Below are 19,900 nucleotides of genomic sequence, written 5' to 3'. Positions count from 1 at the left end.
TAGCACCCCCGACTGGGGATTGAACCCGTGTCCCCTGCATTGGAAGCGCAGAGTCTTAACCACTGGACCGCCAGGGAAGTCCTGCACTGAGCCGTCTTTAGTCATTTATTCCTGTGTGTGCATGAGCCCGTGAGACCCGTTCCTGAGAACAGGAAGCACAGGGCACTGAGGGCTGGGGAAACAGAGCAGAAAGGTGACTGGAGCACTGGAGGTGCGCCCCGTCTAGTCTCGCTGTTTACAGTAGATTCTCCCCGCCGTCGGTAGGTAAGAATGGCTTTTTTCTGTCTATAGATCGGTGGCCCCCCTCTTTTTTCTAATCGAGGCGGTCACCAAGTATCAAATGCCCACAGGGATGTCGGAGCTTGTCAGACTCTAATAATACCACCTAAGGCTGTTCTGGCTGATGTTCTAGGAAATTGGCCAGCTCTCTGCTCCACACCCTCCCCCGTTCCGCCTGGCTTTTGAGCACCCGTCTCCCTGGAGTCAGGGCACCTCTGGGGGTCCCGACGTCTAGCCTTGCCTCTGCTTCCTCTGGGATTTGGCAGGAGGACCTTCTGTTTAGTCTTCAGTGCTTTTGCTCCCCTCCTTCTGCAAATCTCCCCGAACCTCCTGAGGGCAGATTTCCCTTCCAGCCTCTGGCCCTGCGGACCCCACTTTGCTTGGACCCCCGGAACAGCCTTCTAAGCTCCACGCCCACACCCGCCCCTTACAGCTCGACCTCCACACGATAGCGAGAGTGGTGTTTCTAAAACCTAAATCAAAGCCTGTCAGCCTGCAGACTTGAACCTCCTCAGTGGCTTCCTGTCACACTTGGAATACATTCCAATCTCCTCACCCTAACCTAGGAGCCCCCAGTGATCCAGATCCCACCTCCCTCTGCACCCTCTGGGGTCTCACCCGCCCGCCCCGCCCACGGCGCTCCGTCCACGCCTCCCGTCTGCTGTCGAGAGGACCAAGCTTTTCTCTGCGGCTTCTTCCTCTGCTCAGAAGGTTCTCTCCTTCCCCTCACTCCCAACCTTTCCTGACACTGATTCCTTTGTGTCCTTCAGGTCCTAGCTTAAATGTCGCCTCCTGAGAAAGACTTTTTTTAAAAAAAATTTTTAATTGGGGCATGGTTGCTTTACAATGTTGTGTTGGTTTCTGCTGTACACGAAGTGAATCAGCTATGTGTACACACATCCCCTCCCTCTTGGACCTCCCTCCCATCCCCCGCCCCCATCCCACCCATCTAAGTCGTCACAGAGCACGGAGCTGAGCGCCCTGTGCTGTACCGCAGGTTCCCACTAGCTCTCTGTTTTGCACATGGTAGTGTGTATATGAAGAGAGACCTTTCTTTGACCACCCAGTCTGAGGTCATCGGGAGTTCTCCGGTTGCTTGTCCGTCTACTGGTTCTCTCGTCTGAGTCGTCCGCCACCGCATCCCCAGCTTGGTACACGTTAGGGCCTGGCGTCAGTCAGAGGAGGCGAAGCTCTGCAGCCAGAACAAACAACTCCCGAATCTTAGCGCCTTCAAACCACGAACGTTTGTGTCTCAGCCACGGTCAGTGTCCATCTCAGGATGGCGGGGGTGGGGGTGAGAGGCGCTGGGCTCACTGCAGGCGCCGGGGCCGACGGCGTGGCCACCCTCCCAAACATTCTCAGCGGCCGCGCCACCGAGAAGGGTCTCGCACTGACACTCTCCTGCCCCCAAATGACTACGTGTCCCTTCTGCTTCCAGCTCATTGGGTAGAACTAGTCACATCGCCTCACTCAAGCACAGGGAGCTGAGAAGCTCAGGCCCCGCCAGTGCCCGGGAGAGAGAAGTGGAAATACTTGTCAGACAGCGCTCTGGACTCAGTTGATAGTTTTGAAAGAGGAGCATTTAGAATGCTTTTTCTACAGCTGCAGTGGGTGACAGTGACCATACAGGGGCCTGCTGGGGATCTCGTATCCCTGCTGTTCAGGCCCTTGGCTCTGTGGGCAGTCAGGGTTCCCTTAGGAGAAGCTCAGCAGACAGGGGTGTCCCCTGAGACCAGACAGGAGCAGTCCCAGAGGCTCTGTGGCCGGTCACCTCTCAGGGCTCACCCCCCACGGGACACGTTCCTGGGCTGTGGCCTCTGTGAGACAGCCCTTCCAAAAGGGTCCTGCTGGTCCTCTCCGAATCCACCACGCTCAGCTGGGGCCTGGTGTGTCCAGGAGCCGAGCAGATGTTCCTACTGGCCGAGTCCCAGGGGAATCCCTCCGAGTCCTGGGAGCTAAAGGAGGGGAGGCGGGGGCGGGGGGGTGGAATGGGGTAAGAGAGTTAGGGCAGCATTTCTCAGAAAGCCCACTGCCTCCATTCTGCATGACATTCTGTTGCTAGTCACAGGAATGGCACTTACGCACCCAGGAAAGGTAAGGAAACCGCCTGTGGCCACTGTGGACCCTAGGGATGTGGGCACAGGAAGCGCTGGTCATCTCCACAGCCCTGATCCTGTTCCCTAAACTCTCCATTTCAGCTGGCCGGGCTGCGGGGAGCCGCTCCGCTGTCTAAACGTGCATCTGGTCAAACGACAACATCACAGCAGGTCGTTGCCACCGGGCTGCACACAGCAACTGGCTGCACGACAGCGGTGCGCACACCCCAGACACCACGGGCCTCGGGACGAAATGCTGTCCCCGAGGTGGTTACGAGGGGCTTGAGTGCGCATCTTGGCCTCTGGCGGCAATCACGGTTGAAGCTAACATTTGTTAAGCGCTCATCAAGTTCCTAGCACTGTACCTACCAAGAGCTCTACAGGTAATTGCATTTAAATCTTCACACCTGCAGGGCACAGGTGCTGCTCCTATGGGATGGCTGGGGAAACCGAGGCCCGCGGAGGCTAAGCAACTTCCTAACCACTGCTAGTTCTGTGAATCTGTGCTTCCTGATTCTAAACCTGTGCACATCATTGTTACTCCATAGGAAAAAGTTTGCACCTGATTCCCCTTCTAGGTTATAAATACTAGAGAGCTGACTTTTTAAAAAAAATTTTTTACCTTAAAGTTTATTTTATTGGAAGTATAGTTGATTTACAATGTGTTAATTTCTGCTGTACAGCCAAACAGTGATTCAAGTTATACATATACATATATATACATTCTTTTTCATATTCTTTTCCATTGTGATTTAACAGGATATTGAATATAGTTCCCCGTGCTCTGCAGTAGGACCTTGTTGTGTATCTATTCTCTGTATAATAGTTTGCATCTGCTAACCCCAACTCCCAGCCCACCCCTCCCCCACACCCTCCCCCTTGGCAACCACAAGTCTCTTCTCCCACCTGGCTGTGAGTCTGTTTCGTAGATAAGTTCATTTGTATCGTATTTTAGATTCCACACATAAGTGATATCATATGATATTTGTCTTTCTCTCTGAGTTACTTCACTTAGTGTGATCATCTCTAGGTCCATAGAGAGCCTCCTTTTCTGAGAAGCCTCCTACCTTCTCTCTTATAGCACCTGGCAGAGTTTCTGTCATATAATTAGCAGGCAATATAAGCCTTTAATGCGTACGAGAAGCGTAAAACAGAACACTTAGGATAGTAGGGTAACACTAGGATATTCTGGTGACATGTTTTTTGTTAAGCCCGTTGCTTAAGACTAAGTTAAAGCTTCTGTGCTTTTTGATACAGCTCTTGGTAGAGGGCCTGATTCTGTTAGTTGCTTATACATAGCAATGTAATCAAGGCACAAAGCCTCTCATATACCACACACAGCACCCTGATGTATAATTATCAACAAGGAAAGGATTAATTACACGGTGCTAGTTGCTGTGGATATCAAATTGAACAAGAGATAGTTTTCATCCCTAGAGATATAGAGGCGGGCATTTAAACAACTTATTGCCATACAGTGTGTGAGGGACGTGCCATGAGGTTTGTGTAGGGATCAGTGGGGCCATAAATCCTGCGGAGGCGAAGTGGAATGAGGGTAGGACTCAGCTCTAAGAAGAGGCAGTTAGGAAAATCAACCCAAACCCTATTTGGATCGAAATTACAAGTTCCCGAGCCTTATGGGTGAAAACCCCGTCGGCCACGAGTTTACCCACTGAACTTCCGACATCGAGGCTTCCGCTGGGGTGAGGATTCCGGCCCTCATACGTGACCTGGGCCAAGTCACTGCGAGGCCTTGGCAACCCCATTACTGCTAATGGGGTGTCATCAGCCTGGCGAGTGGTGGCGGCAGGCGGAGGTCCCGCCTCGGGGAGCCCCGGGCCGGCGTCCAGACAGCCGCCTGGAGGCATCGTGATTTGCCTCGGTTTCTCCACATCAGGCCCGCCTTTCCCTTTTGCTTTCCAGGGCTCTGGCCTCGCCCTGACCTAAGCCCACAGCGGGAGCACCCCTGCCCGCCACGCCCAGAGTCCCCAGACCTGCTCGGATTCCCTCACTGGAGCAGTGGTCACGTGCAGCGCGTCAGCTGCCGACAGGAGGAAGTGGAGGTGGGCGTGGCCTGCGTGCCGAGCCCGCCCCTCCCGCCAGAGGCGGCTTCTCATTGGCGAAGCTTCCTCCTCACCCCGCCCAAGGCTGGGAAGCTCCGCTTCGGATTGGCTAGTAGGCTCCCGATGGGCGAGGCCTCCGGGGGACGGGCGGGAGCGGACAGCAGGGCGCGCTCTCGAGGGGCGGGGTTGCCTAGGCGACGCCGGGCGCGCGCTCGGGGGGGTGGGGAAGCGAGCTGGCGGCTCAATGACAAATCGGCGGGTCAGGGCTGGGGTCCGGCCGCCACTGGAGGCGTAGGAGCGGGCGGGGCGGGTCTAAGGGCGGGGGCCGGTGCGGACTGCTAGGCGGCGCGGGACGGGTCGCAGGTAAGGGTGTCCGTGCCCCGGCGGGGCCCTGCGGGCGAGGTGGGTGGGGCGCGCGCGGGGGAGCGGGGGCGCGCCCCGGGCCGGGTGGCCCCTGGCTCCGGCTCCGCGCAGGGCTGTGGCCGGAGGGCGACCTGGGGGCGGCGGCCCCGCTCGAGCCGGGTTGGGGGGGGGGGTCCTCCCAGACCCGCTTGGGGCGGAGGAGATGGGGGCGGCGCCCCAGCCGCCCCCCGAGTCCGCCGCTCCTTCCCTTGTCCCGCAAGTGGCCTCTGCCGCCACTTCCTGCCTTTCGGGCCTCCAGCCGAGGAGGGTCCACTTCCTCAGGCCCTTAGTCGCCGCTGTGGTCAGGGTGAGGCTGTGAATGTCGCGCAAACTTCTTAGCGCCTCAGGAGCTTGGCCGGGGACGCCCGGGGGCCGCGCTTCGGAAGTTGCGCGGTCTGCTGCGTGTTGGGGTTGCTGCCGTCCTGGGGCTGAGCGCAAAGTTGTCCCCACCGCCCAGCTCCCTTCCGCGAGGGGCTGGCGCTGGGGCGGCTTCTCCCGGGGCGCACCCGGACCGGCCCGTGCGCCTCGTCTCGCCCCCGGTAGGTCTAGGAGGTCGTGTCCGTGGTGGGTCCAGACGCTGGTGCCGAGACAGCTGCGCCCAGGCTGCTCGTGGGAGCAGCGTCCGTTCTGTGCTCGTTTTCGGGTGAATTCTGGAAACGTTGGAACTTTGATGTTGCCTTCAGGTGAGTCTTCCGGGGAGAGGCTCTTGTGTCCCGCGCACTCGTTTAGAATTGCCATTGGGAGAGACTTGGCTGATGGCTCGTTGGAGTTATCTGTGACTGGGTTTCGTTCCTTGTAGAACAGTGAACGTTCTGCTTTGTCCCGGTTTCCTAACCTCATTTTTAGCTTTTTTGGTTAGGTTTTGAGGATGGATAGTGGGCACTGATTGTCAGAGGGGATGGTGTATCCTTCAGGCGGGTAAATGACCCATATTTTAAGAAGAGCAGCAAGATTCTCGGATGTCAAAGTTGGAAACAATCTCAGGCAGTGTTCCGTCAACCTGGAACAGTATGATTGGAATGTCGACGTTCTCAGATGCGGGGTGAGCGGGAAAGGTAGCCTTGGATATTGGGAAGGACAGGAGGGCAAGGTGCGAAGACCAGGTTCTGAAACTTCACTCGTGGCGTGATCTTGAGCACAGCTTTGCACTTCTCTGTGCCGCGGAGTCCACAGCTGTAAAAAGGTGATAGTCGTTATCTTCCTTGTTAGGGTTCAACGGAGTAAGGAACGCTGGAGGCGTCCTTTGTGGCGGTGGGGGTTAGGGTTAGGGGTGGGAATAAGGCCAGGGACACACATCCCTCGTGTGTGGCTTCAGTTGCTACAGCTCGTCTTTCTCCTGCCCCATCTGGGTCTTCCCTTCCTTTTCTATTCATGTTATTTCCCATTGGAAACAGTGACTCTTGTGACCCGAGGTGTCAGCAAGATTTCCCTGTGCCCAAGGAGTAGAACCTTTCCCAGGGTTTCGTGTGGAAAAAAGTGGGGGAATAACTTACTAGATGTCTTTTGGGAATACGGGACTGGACACATAAAGACAGGAAAACAAGAATAGGGCCGCAAATGGGATCTCAGTGGGTCTTGGTAGAAGGTGGAAGAGGTGGAAAAGTTCTGATTTCTTGCCTTAATTCTTCAAGGTTCTTGCCTTGGTGGAAGATGGCTTGAGATTCTGGAAATGTTTAGACCACAGGGTTGAGATAATTCTTTGGGCTGCATCACCCAATCCCACGATAAGTCTTTGCATTCAGTTACTAAATTCTTACCCACCTAGAAACATAATTGGAGCCTCTTTCTGAAAGCTAAATGTGGAGACAGTGTAACGACCTAGAGCAACAGCCCCTGGAGGTCCTGGCAGCTCTTCTGAGGCTTCCGGTGCAACCTGTCTCAGGGTGGTAGCAAGAGTCCCACTTGTCACTGGCTCCAAATCCAGCTTGTCCTTGACTTACTGAGGTTACGTCCCGATAGACCCACCATAGGTTGAAAATATCGTAGGTCAAAGATGCATTTAATACGCTTAACCTGCTGAACCCCATCGCTTAGCCTGGCCCACCTTAGACCTGCTCAGAGCATCCCCATTGCCTCCAGTTGGGCAGAATCACCCAAAACAAAGCCTGTCCTATAATAAAGTGTTGAATATCTCAGGTAGCTTATTGCATTCTGTACTCAGAGTGGAAAACAGACCGGCTCTGTGGGTATGGAGGGTACGGACTGGTCCTGTCTGAGCTCTTCCCCCTTGTGATCCTGTGGCTGATGGGGGCTGTGGTCCAGCATCACAGAGAGGAATTTTTTTTTTTTTTTTTTTTGTTATTGAAGTATAGTTGGTTTACAATGTTGTGTTAGTTTCAGGTGTACAGCAAAGTGAAACATATGTGTGTGTATATGTTTTTCAGAATCTTTTCCATTGTAGGTTATTACAAGATATTGAGTAGACTTCCCTGTGCTGTACAGTAGGTCCTTGTTGTTCACCTGTTTTGTATAGAGTAGTGCGTATACGTTAATCCCAAACTCCCGAATTTACCTCCCCCTGCCTCTCATCCCCCGCCTGCTATCCCCTTTGGTAACCATGAATTTGTTTTCTATGTCTCTGGGTCTGTTTCTATCTTGTAAATAAGTTCATTTGTATCATTTTTAAAAAAGACTCCACATATAAGTGGTATCATATGATATTTGTCTTTCTCTGACTAACTTCACTTAGTATGAGAATCTCTAGGGCCATCCATGTTGCTGCAAATGGCATTATTTCATTCTTTTTTAAGGCTGAGTAATATGCATTGTATATATGGACCACATCTTCTTTATCCATTCATCTATTGATGGACACTTAGGTTGCTTCTTGGCTACTGGAGTAAATAGTGCTGCTATGAACATAAGGTGCAAGTATCTTTTTGAATTATCGTTTTCTCCGGATATATGCCCAGGAGTGGGATTGCAGGATCATATGGCAACTCTATTTTCAGTTTTTTAAGGAACCTCCATACGGTTCTCCATAATGGCTGCACCAACTTACATTCCCACCAACAGTGTAGGAGGGTTCCCTTTTCTCTGCACCCTCTCCAGCATTTATTATTTGTAGACTTTTTGATGATGGCCATTCTGACCGGTGTGAGGTGGTACCTCATTGTAGCTTTGATTTGCGTTTCTCTAATAATTAGCGATGTCGAGCATCTTGTCACGTGCCTATTGGCCATCTGTACGTCTTCTTTGGAGACGTGTCTATTTAGGTCTCTGTCCACGCAAGAGGGTATCTTACCGCATATTGCTAGCCCAGGAAAAGATCAAAATCCAAAATTTGAAGTAGGTTTCTACTGAATGCGTATCTCTTTTACACCATCATAAAGTTGAAAAATCGTGGGTCACATCCTAAGTTGGGGGCTGCCTGTACAGAACATACAGCCCGTTGGATGTTTTTCTAAAGTGAATGCATGTTGCTGAGGAGTCTGAATGAAAGGGACCTGAGTACCAGAGAAATGGAGCCCTTCCCGCATCATGCAGAGGGGGCCTGGGTGGGCGAGGAGGAGGAGGGAACCTGATACTTACTGAGCATCAGCTGTCTGCTCGCACAGACTCCCTGATCTAACCAATACCAGATAAGTATCTGGCCTTGGAGATTTGACCATGAGCTGTGTCCTTTAGCTCCTCAGTTCTTTTGGTTCCTAGGAATACAAATATGGGTGTGCACGTGTACATATTGGATGTTCCAAAAAGTAGAGGGGCCAAGCAGACACGAGGGCAGGGCATGTGAGCTTTTGGGTGGGTGAGAGTGGAAAGAAAGACGAAGAGAATGTGGATGCTGAGTGTCAAAGAGGGAAGGTACGTGTGGTTCCTATGGCAACTGCAAAATACCAGCCGGGTCTCAATTTCAAGTTTATGTTACTCTAAAAAAAAAAAAGTAAGTGCTTATCATTTTCCTGAGTGTTCTCTGTCATGGTTGTAGACCAATCTTTGGGGAGTTTTTGCCTTTTAAAAAATCGAAGTCTAAATGCAGAAACAGGTGCCATTAATAGATAATGGCTAATACATTGTTGTCTTTGTTGCTTTTGTCAGTGCTTCGTGGGCAATATGTATACAGTATGATTTAGGCCCACTAGATTGGGAATCGACATACAAAATATTGAGTTAGGTCTCATCCAAATTAAAACATTCCAAGCTATGTAATTTTGCTTAGTATATGGCATGAGTTGAAGGAAATAGAGTAGTTTGGTGCTGTGTGGCTGCCTGCCTCAAAAGTTTGTCTGTCTGTCTTTTGAGTGAATTTTCTACTGCTGTGTAATAAATTGGCCCAGACTTAGCAGCTTGAAACAACAGACATTTATGATCACATAGTTTCTGAAGTTCAGGATCTGGGAGCAGCTCGGCTGGGTGCTCTGGTTCAGAGTTTCTCCCGAGGTTGTGATCACTGCCCCGAGATGGGGGACTCACATGCCTGTGGCCTGGGGGCCTCAGTCCTCACCACGTGGCCGCTCCACAGAGCTCTGCACAACCTGGGCACTCACCTTCTCCCCGGGGCAAGTGACACGAGAGGGAGAGAGAGGGAGAGGGAGAGGGAGAGGGAGAGGGAGAGAGAGAGAGAGGATGATCCCGATGGAAACTGCCGTGTCCTGGGATCTCCTCTTGGAAGCCATGTGCCATCCCTTCTGCCAGCACATGGGCCAGCCTGGTGCAGTGTGGGAGTGGGCTGCCCTGGGGAAGCCTGAGGGCCACTGGCATTCTTGGAGGCTAACTACCACAGTTTCCTTTTGAAGGTTTTGTTTCATATGCTTCCTGAAGTTTGTACCATAGGAGATTAAAATGCAGCTGGAGTTTTTACTATTCTAGAAACTTTTCATATTATACTTGAAACGTCATGTTCTTTCTCTGCTCCTTCATTGTCAGATGCTAGGATTAATTAGCCAAATATGCAGTAGCTTTGGAAATTAGAAATTAAAATCTCGCTAGTCCCTAAACAAAATGGAACAGCTGAGTTTTTTTTAAACCCTGGAACAAATTGGTAAAAAATTATTGCCAAAATGATCTCCCTGATGAACAGCTTAAAGTCAGTCATTAATCATCTGTGTATTTTTAAAAAATAAAACTCACTGGCAAAGTAGCTGAAAAAATCTTGGAGAATCTGGGTGATGGACACAAGGCTGTTTATTAAACGCTTCTTCCTGTCTTTACGTATGTGTGAAACTTTCCACAATAAAAAGTTTTTTTGAAAAAGAGGGAGGGAGAAAAGAGGCATAATCACAGGAAAAAGTTTTCTAGAGCCCTGATGCTAAGACCAATAAATAAACTATGGCATTCCGGGGGAAAAAAAAAAGCCTCTCCTCCAATTACCATAAAGCTTTGGACAATATTTCTCTGCTTAGCAATTCTTCATTTCTCTTTTGAAACCCTAATACATTTAGCTTCTAGATGAAATCTTTCTGGAGGGTCCATACGTGGAGAGAAGAATTTAGGGATCCTGAGACGGAAGCCTGAGTCAGTGACCTCCAGGTTTCTTTCCGTCTCTAAAAATTCTATGATTCTAGTACTTTCATGTAACAGATATCCTTTGACTCAAGCATATTTATAACAAGAGGCTTCATAAATCATGTTAAATTGTAACTTCAGCAAATGAAGTCTTCTGAGAATCGCTTCTGTTCATTCCAGCCCAGTTCAAGGCTGTTGGACTCATCAGGAGGCCAAGTGGAAAAGTCAGCACAATTTGCCGTTCCTCTCTTCCTATTTTTGGCTCTTTCCCCATCCGCTGCCCCAGTTTATGAGCTAGTGTCTTACTTTCCTTTATCCTGCCATTTATCCTCTCCCGTTGTCCCCTCCTTCCTCCTGCCAGTCAAAACAGGAAAAGATGGGTGGCCAGTCAGCCATTGTGGAGTAGCTGATCCCATCGTTAGGACTGGATTTCAGCCAGCGTGGTACCTCTCCTCACCCTTGCATATTAGGCCTTTTTTAAATCTCAAATTGCATATGTTCGTTCTGTAAAGTCTGCCTTTTTTTTAACTTCTAAAGGGGTTCTACACCCGACTCCAAGGTGGGGTGGGATGAGGGCACACCACTGAGAAACCCTCTGCCACCAGCGGGGCGTCCTTCATTTCAACCCGACCGTGACACTCTCTACCCAGGGGTAGCGCCAGACTCCACAGCTCAAGGGCTCAGTCCCGCAGGACTGGCGCCGCTTCAGACACCAGTCGCGGGTCCAGGTCGTCACCTGTGCTTCCGACCAAGCGGCTACAGATCGGAGGTCCCCGTGACACCCTGATTGGGTTTCAGGTGCCAGGTCGTCGCCTGCACTCCTGACCAACTGGCTATAAACCAGAGGTTCTCACCACCCCCTGCTTGGGTTCAGCTAATTTGCGGGAGTGGCTCACGGAACTCAGGAAGCCCATTTACTCACTGGATGACCAGCTTGTTACAAAGGATGTGAATCAACAGCCAGGTGAAGGGGTGCACAGGGTGAGGTCCCAAACACAGGCGCACGTGTCCTTGTGGAGTTTGGGGCCCCCCACGGTGGCACGTGCCACCGCGCGCTCTGGTTCTCCCACCTGGAAACTCTCCTCAGCGCCTTCTTTTCGGTTCTTACGGAGGCGCCGTCACACAAGCGTGGCTGATTCAATCACTGGCCATTGGTGACTGATTCAACCTCTAGCCCCTCCCTCCTCCCCAGAAATCAGGGGGTGGGGCTGAAAGTTCCAGCCCTCTTTTCAAGGCTGGTTCCCCCGGCGTCCTCAGGTGCTTCCCCCGAGTCCCCTCATCGGCTTAACCCAGTTGTGGTGGGAAGGGGCTTGTTGTGAACAAGACGCTCACGTCACCTTTATGGCTCTGAATCGTTTTCTGGAACTGAGGGCAAGTGACCAAACATAACAAAAGGTGCTCCCCTTGCTCTTATCATTCAGGAGGTTCCAAGGGTTCTGGGAGCCGTGGGCCAGAAGCTGTGGACAAAGACCAAAGACGTATGAGAACTATAATTAGGTCATCTGAATGACCGCATATATATTTCTCATAACTCACAGTATCATAACCTCCTAACTGGTGTAAAGCCTGTCCACCATCCCCGTGTCCACTGTCATTCCCTTAGGCCAGGCCTGCTGCATCTGCCCCGTCTGCTCTGGGCCGCTCTGCTTTTCCACGCTGTAGCTACCATGATCTTTTCAACTTGCAAGTCTAATTTTGTCACCCATTTGCTTGTAACACTTGGAAGGCTTTTCCGTGCACTCAGCAGAAAGTCTAAAATCCTTAAACTACTGGGCCTACTGGCCCTTACTTTCCTCTCTACCTCCATCTCATGCCAGGCTCCGCCTCTTTCTTTCTGCTCCAGGCAGCCACGTGGATCTTTCTTCAGTTGCCTGAGCGTACCGTGCTTCCTCTTGCTTCGAGTCTTCCTAAAAGCCAGATGAGGAAAGGGTAGAGCGCGTGGAAGGGGTCCTGGGCAGGACAGTACTTGGCCTGTGCTGGGAGCTGAAGGAAGGCACACTGGCTGGGGGAAGGCCGGTGCAGGGTCTTGGGGCGACGGTGGGTGGAGGGTTTGGGTTTCATTCATGGTGAACACACGTCCACTTGTAGGGGCTTTTGTTTGCAGCAGGGGCTGTGTGGAGAAGAGGCTGTGGACAGGCTGAAGTGGCGATGAGAGGCCAGTTAGCAGGTTGTGGCTGGTCAGTGGTTGGTGGCTGGCTCTGGGCTCTGGAAGCAGATGGCTTTGGAGTGGGACTTGGAGGTGGAATCAGTAGAACTGGTCGTGAATTGAGGCGGCGGAGGGGCAAGAGGGGTCACAGGTGACTCCTGGGTTTCTGGTGGTAGTGATGAGTATGGCTGGCTATGGGAATCATGGAGAAGGAGCAGCTTTTAAGGGGGGAAGAATCTAGAGTTCTCTTCTGGGAACGTTAAGCTGGAGATTCTTGTGAGACACCCGAGCGGGGAGAGGTGGCCCAAGGCAGAGGAGGTGAAGGAGCCAGGAGGTCAGGAGAGCGCCCTGGGCTGCGTCCTGAGAGTTTGGGGGCTACAGATAAAGCTGCTGAGACGGATGAGATCCCCGCAGGGGAGAGTGGGGAGGTGAGGGGGAAGGCTGAGCTCTGAGGAGGACTGACACGGGAAGCCAGGTAGAGGAGAAGGACCTGACGGGACCCCCTGCCAGGGGAGCAGCAGGGCCCGGGGGGCCGTGTCTGCAGGGAGATGCAGAGGGCTCTTTGCTTGGCCCTCTAGGCGCCTTCCCCTTGCTGGGCACACTTCTCTCTCAGCGGCTGCACCCTCGTGTTTGAGAGGACCGGAGAGGAGAAAGAGAACTTTAGCTGGAGTCTGCAGCATGGAGTTTATCGGTGACCTTGACGGGACGGTCTCGCTGAACTTGTGCTGGGGGAGGGTGCAGGGTCAGAGCGGATTCGGACGGAGGGAAGAAGCACAAGGCCCTGCTGCTCAGAGGGGCTCTGTGGTGGGAGCAGTGTCTGGGCTGCGCTGGCAGAACTGAATCCTGGGCTCCACCCCAGACCTGCCGAGTCAGAATGCGCGTCTGAACAAGATTCCCAGGGAATCTGCCCGAGAGGCACTGGCACAGGTAGCCAGGCCCACAGAGAAATTGTGTCACTGGCCAGAGGGGCGTACATGTTGAGGACGAAGGTTAAACAGAACCGTCTCTATGCTGTGGGGGAGGATCCCGTAGGGAGGCGAAGGCTGACTCGCGATGCAGGGAAACGAGGGTGACGGCAGAGGGCCGCTCTGGGGCGAGGGGGCAGCACGGAGTCCGGAGCCTGCGTGGAGGGCTGGCCTGCAGGAGCCCGGGAGGAGGTGGGCGTGGATGTGGGCGGCTGGGGATTGGGAGGCAGAGCAATGGGGCGGCGTGCCCGGTGGCCTCTGTTTGGGGAAGATGAGGTAAGGCACTGGGGCAGAGCGAGCGTGGGGAGGGCCTGGGGAGCCTCCCAGGGAGATTTCTAGGAAGCGGGGAGTGCATGCCCGTTCCGCTTTGTGACCCTAAACGCCCGGCCTGTGACGTTTCCTGAGGCTGGTTGCGTGGCTTGCTTTCCCGCTCCGGCAGCGGGAAGGGTGGTGAGCGGGAGGGAGAGGCTGCGGGGTCTCTGCCGGGGAAGGAGGGGCGTGGGCCCGCGGGGGAAGGTACTGGAGGCCAGGGCTCTCGTGTCCAGAGGCGGAGAGTGACGGCGGGCCGGCACGGGAGCCGGTGAGCTAGCGGAGTGGAGGCCGGGGCTGGCCCGTTGGAGGACACGACTCTGATGGCAGTGCCCTGCCGTGGCTTAGCTTCGGCTCCTCGGCCAGTTTCCTTCTCAAGACTTGCTAGAATATCAGAGTGATACTCCAAAGGCGAAGCGCTTACTCAGAGCCAGGTATCGCGATAGGGGTTTTCTCGTTTCTTGATAATGACTCGGAGGATACAGATCTCCTGTGTATTTTATGCATCACACGGAGGCTGAGAAAGGCAACTTAACCAAGGTCGTTAGCTCCCTAATGGCAGGCTCCAGACTTCAAGTTGAGCGGCTTTTTCTCCTGATCCACACTGCAGTTGGTATATAGCTACTTTTTAAAAAGTTGTGGTGAAATATACATGACATAAAATTTACCATTTTGACCTTTTTTGCGTGTACAGTTCAGTGGCGTTAAGTACATGCACGTTGTTGTGCGGTCATCACCACTGTCCAGACTCCTAAGCACTTGCATCATCCCATCTGGAACTCGGGGCCCATTGGACACTAAGCCCATCCTCCTGGCCCTGGCCCCCGGCCCCCGGCCCCCGCTGGTCTGCTTCTCATCTCTATGACTCTGACTGTGCCAGGGCCCTCGGATAAGTGGAATCACAAGGGGTTTGTCTTTTGTGGGAGCTTATTCCACTCAGCCTAATGTCTTCAAGCTTCATCCATGTTGTAGCATATGTCAGAATTTCATTCCTTTTTAAGGCTCAGTAATACTCTACTGTATGATGGGCCACATTTTGTTTTCCATTCATCCATCGATGGACACTTGGGTTGCTTCCACGTTTTAGCTATTGTGAATAATGCTGCTCTGAACACGGGTGTACAGATATCTATTCAGGTCCCTGCTCTCCGTTCTTTGGGGTGTATGACAACTGCTCTTTGTTGTACGTTTCCTCTCAGGTCTGTGTTTTATTGATAGAGCTTGTGCTCGAGTTGCCTCTGCATTTCTGTCTCTTGATGAGCTCTCTGATCCACGAATTCCAGGACTTCGCACCACGTTTGAAGGTCTCTCCCAGCCCAGCCCAGCCCACTATTGGAGCAGCACAGTGTCCAGCTCAGGGTGGGGATGCTGAGGCAGGACGGCTGGGTGGCCACTCCCAGCCCTGCCACCGACCAGTTAAGTGACCTTCCAGGTCACATAGCTCTGTCTGCGTGCATGTGATGTGCTAGCAGATAATGCAGAAGTGGTGGTAGCGCGTCTCTAAACAGGATCTTTTTTGGGTTAGTCATTCGGGACGGGGCCGTGTACGCGCTAGTTCCAGACTTGCCCTTCAGCCGTCGGGAAGTGAAGCAGCTCCCTGTCTCCACGGCGGCCTGTGCAGGTGGAAGGAGCTCAGGTCTAAATTGGTGGCCCTCTCCAAGGCCAGGGAGATCCCCAGATTCCCGGCGGGGTGAGGGCCTGGTGGGAGAGGTCTTTATTTCAGAAATAATCACACGTTCTTAAACAACCAGAGCTTGCCAATTACCCTCCACCATTTCTTATTGCTTAGCTTGTAGTTCAGCAGAGTCATCCTTCAAGGGAATACACTTCTCAGAGTTTACCAGTTACCACTTGTCCTTTTGAGGCCTCCCAACCCAGACGGAGAACCAGACGGAGAACTTGCTTTTCTTATCCACCACGGACTGAGCATCTCCTAAGTGCCAGGCACACGGCACACAGGATGAATGGGCAGCTCTCGGTGTCTCTGCGGGACAGACCTCATGCAGTGCAGCCGTGGGTGGTGTTGACAGGCCTGGGAGCCTGCGTAGACTGGGAGGGTCAGCTAAGCTGGGCGGCGGGCTGTCCAGGAAGGTGGGGGAGGAGATATTCAGGCGGCCACTCCATCAGGAGGAAGGAACATGTGCCCAGAGGTACAGACCAGAGGCAGGTGCTTATGAGGAGTAACTCAGAGCTTTCTGGCTTTGTGTTAGTTAATTGAGTTTGTTTGCGTTTAAGGTTGGGTTTCCCCCCCCCCCCCTTTGGTGGGAGAACGGATAAAGAGATATGCTTTAGGGAACAGAAACACCTAAAACAAATTTCCTTAGGCACACGGGAGCACTAAGTTGTTTTGCAGATCTAATTTCAGAAGAAAAAAAAAACAGCAAAACCTTGGAAAGGAACTTAGATCATTTAATTCAACTTCCTTATTTTCATAGACATGGAAACTGAGTCATACCTGCATGGGAAGATAAAAATGTTCTATTCCCGGTGCTGGGGGCAGTAGCAGCTGCACACAGGGAGGGCGCCCTGGAGTTTCCTTCTCTGAGTCAGTACACGTGGGAAAGGCTGAGACTACAGAGAGAAACTGAGCGCTCTGATGACTGCAGTTGTTTCCTGCTAGGACCGGCACTCCTGGAGTCCCCGTTTCGTGAAAAGCAGTAAGAACGTGCAAATTTACCAGCTAGAGAACTCCATACCGAGTATCTTTGTTTGCTAGAAAGATTTGCGGGAGGGCTCAGCCGCGGCCCCCGTGAGTCTGTGGCTGTGGAGACCCCTGGCTGGGTGACCAGCAGCCCCTGGAGCTCAGGTGCTCAGAGCAGCTGTCCTGCCCTTCCCGTCACCTGGCCGTCCAGGTTCAGCTGTCCCCTGCAGGGGCCTGGGCTCCCTTCCGAGAGGCAGATCGGGTACGAGACGGCCAGTCAGAAAGGTCGCTGCCAACCAGATAGCAATCAGATGACCATAAGTGCTCATTTAAAGCAGTGGGTGAAATGATGAGACTCTTAAAGAGTATTGAAATAACAACCTTAAGAGATTAAAATTCTTTAGTGACAAATTCTCAAACCTTAAAAAATATAAACTAATGTTATCCGCTTGTCAAACTTTGCTTTTGAAATAAGGAAGTAGTGGCTTAACAGTTTTTAGGCTTTTGACCATAAGTACCTGAAATAAGATATGAATGAATCCCCAAGTGTCAAGTTTACGCCATGCGCTAGATTTCACACCACAGTGTGGGTAAAATCCATGTTATTTAGGTTGCAGCATGATTTATGTGATGATAAAAGGGAAATATCCCTACAGTGGCAGGATACAAGAAGGAAAGGCAGCTCTGGGGCCTGCCCTCAGGGAGCTTCAGTTATTGTGGAATGAATAGCAAAAAGCAAGTAAGTAGGAAATAAGAAAAGAACTGCAGGCTGGGGTCAGGGCAGTGAGAGGCGCAAAGGGCAGAGGTGGGGGATGCGAGGGCTGCCTGAGGCCGGGTGGTCCAGGAGGCCTCCCTGAGGACGTGATGTGAATGTGGAAGCCCACAGGACAAGGAATCGAGTCTGAGCGTTGACTGCGAGAGGCCTGAGGTTGGGAGGGGGGCGATGGTTGGGGCAGAGTAGCGGGCCACGAGGTTGGAGAGGGGAGACCCACGACGGGAGAGCAAGTTCTGGTCCTGGCGGCATCGTCCTGGTCCCTGGACATCGGCTGTGTGAGCCGATCGGTGACTTTTCTGCTTAAGCTACTTTCACTTGGGGCTTCTGTCACTGTGGACAAGAGTCCTAGACATACAAGGGGCAGAGCAGTGGGCTTCCCTGGAAGCTCCTTCGGCTGTATGTAGAGTTCACGCTTTATTCATTCAGGAGGAAGTGCTTCTGTGTCGTGTATTTCCCCCCCGGCCCTGCCTGGGTCTCAGTCCCTGGACTTGAGTTGTTTGTGTACTTTCGAAGCCAGGTGTGCTGTCACCTGGTGCCCTCAGTGGGAAGGGACAGAAGTGTCAGGTAAGCAGCCTCACACCCAGAGGGTTTTTTTTCTAATTGAAGTAGAGTTGATTTACAATGTCATGTTAGTTTCAGGTGTAGAGCAAAGTGATTGAGATCTATATCTATATATTCTTTTTCAGATTCTTTTCCATTATAGGTTATTATGAGATAACCTATAGCTCCCTGTGCTGTACACACACATGGTAAAAGTCTATGCTTTCCCAAGAGAAACAACCTTTAAAAAATTTTCTTTCTCGTTTACTCGGGGCTCCCCTATTTCTGAAGACTTTAAAACTTCAGTGTGAATATATGGAGATGGCTGTAGTACTTGAATTTGCCGAACAGAAGTTAAATAGAAGAGTCTATGATGACTAAGACTCTCTAGTTAGGAGGTGAATATGAAGAGGAAAAGCATTCACTTGATGGGCTGAATGAAAAATAAAGAGATCGTCTCTAGGGATGACATCAGAGAGTTAAGCAGTGATACTTCTCATCTCCATCGAGATACTAGAAACTCAGGAAAATAATTTTGAATCAGTTTGTGAAAAGTGAATCAATTTTCTTAAGATAGCAATGAACTATGGCCCTTGCAAAAACAAAGGTGATAGAACAGTGTTATCTGTGAGACTGTCAGCTAATAGTCATTAGAAAATAAGAATTCCAGCTGAAGTTAGATTCATGGTTCCAGCCAGATGAGTATTCTAATTGCTATGGAATTAAGGTGATAACTGATTCACTTTGTTATAAAGCAGAAACGAACACACCATTATAAAGCAATTATACTCCAATAAAGATGTTAAAAAAAAAAAAAAGAATTAAGGTGAGAAAATGGCTCCCATCTTAGTTAATTCATTCAATTAATATTTAAATATGTTTTCTGTGATAGGTAATGGGTGAAATTGTGGTAAACAAAATACAGACTCTGTTCTCAAAGAACTCAAAATTTAATGGGATGGTTTTCAATCTAGGTGTGAATTGGAATCACCTGGACAGCCTGAGCACCTAGGTTTCCATGTGCCTAAATTGGAATCTCTAGGGGAGTGGGACCCAGGCACCTATATCTTTGTCCTCATTATTTTAAAAAACTTTTTAATGTGGAAAATTTCAAATATATATAAAAGTACAGAGACTAATATAATCAACTACCTTGTATCTACCAGTCAGCTTCAACAGTTTATGATCAGTTTATGGGTAATCTGATTTCATCTACATCCCTACTTCCTCTCTTCCCCCTTGATAACTTTGAAACAAATCCCATATATCATTTAGCTTCTTTTGTAATGAGGTTAAATGTAGTCACTTGAAATTTTTTTAAAGAATAATTCCTTAATATTATCAAATTCAGCCAGTGTTCAGAATTCCCCAGTTTTCTTGTGTGTGTGTGTTTGTTCAAACTGGGATCCATATAAGGCATGTATTTCAGTCAGTTGATATGGCTCTTAGGTGTCATAATTTACAGGTTCCCTCTCCATCTTTCTTTTCTCTTGCACTTTATTTGTTGAAGAAACTGGGTGGCTTATTCCATAGAGCTTCCTACAGTCTCTGTGTTGCTGATGGTGTGTCCGTGTGGTATGTTCAGCATATTCCTCTGTCTCCTGCACCTCTGGTAAGTCAGTAGTTAGATTTAGAAGCTTTTTGTCAAGACTACATCATTGATAATTATGTGTCTTTTTCAAGGTGTCAGGTTGTCTCTTTTTGTAATGTTAGCAGCCATTGATACTAGATTTCTTAACTCATGAGGAGTTGCAAAATGGTGATAGCCCCAATTCCATCATTCCTTGATTAGTTAGAATATTTTGTAAAGGGAAACTTTGCTTCATCTATTATTTGGTCACCAGTTAGTACAGTTTATATAGGAGAAGCAAGATACCTTTTTAATTCTTTCCCTTAATTTACCAATTTTTTTTTTTTTTTTTGGAGAATACTGGGGGCATTGTACATGAGGTTGGAAAATGGCCTCTCAAAGATTTAATTTACCAATTTTTAAAATAATGAGTTGTTTCACTAGTCCTCCAAAGGTGACGAATAGGTGCTTTTTTAGTTTCATTGTGAACAAATTAGATGTGTTTCGATCCATTGCAGTTATTATCTTTATTGATCTTAAATTGTCCATCTTTGACCCGTCTCTTCAACTTGGCTTCTGAGCATGTGTGTGTGCCTGTGCTTGCACAGGTGTGCATTTAAAAATTCTTATTTTTGTAGCTAACAGCATTTATTGCTAAACTACAAAAAG

At 50.6% G+C, this 19,900-nt stretch overlaps 1 protein-coding gene across 6 annotated transcripts in view; it reads left to right on the top strand.

The window, feature by feature from the left end:
- RALB (RAS like proto-oncogene B) overlaps positions 1–19,900 on the top strand; it is a 66,835-nt gene that overhangs the window by 21,876 nt on the left and 25,059 nt on the right. The window contains exon 1 of one of the 6 annotated variants that reach the window (XM_068545380.1): positions 4,733–4,801. The exons of 2 other annotated variants lie outside the window; for them this stretch is intronic. Coding sequence is in view for 1 of the 4 variants with exons in the window: in XM_068545375.1 (XP_068401476.1) it covers positions 5,511–5,523 (13 nt within the window). In the remaining 3 variants the exon portion in view is untranslated. Of the gene's footprint in view, positions 1–4,732; positions 4,802–5,248; positions 5,524–19,900 lie in introns of those variants that run through there. 3 more of the 6 variants (XM_068545381.1, XM_068545375.1, XM_068545379.1) reach the window with 3 other exon arrangements.

The sequence above is a fragment of the Eschrichtius robustus genome, chromosome 5, assembly GCF_028021215.1.
Source record: "Eschrichtius robustus isolate mEscRob2 chromosome 5, mEscRob2.pri, whole genome shotgun sequence".
NCBI lineage: Eukaryota > Metazoa > Chordata > Mammalia > Artiodactyla > Eschrichtiidae > Eschrichtius > Eschrichtius robustus.
This window is presented reverse-complemented; position numbering and strand designations above follow the sequence as displayed.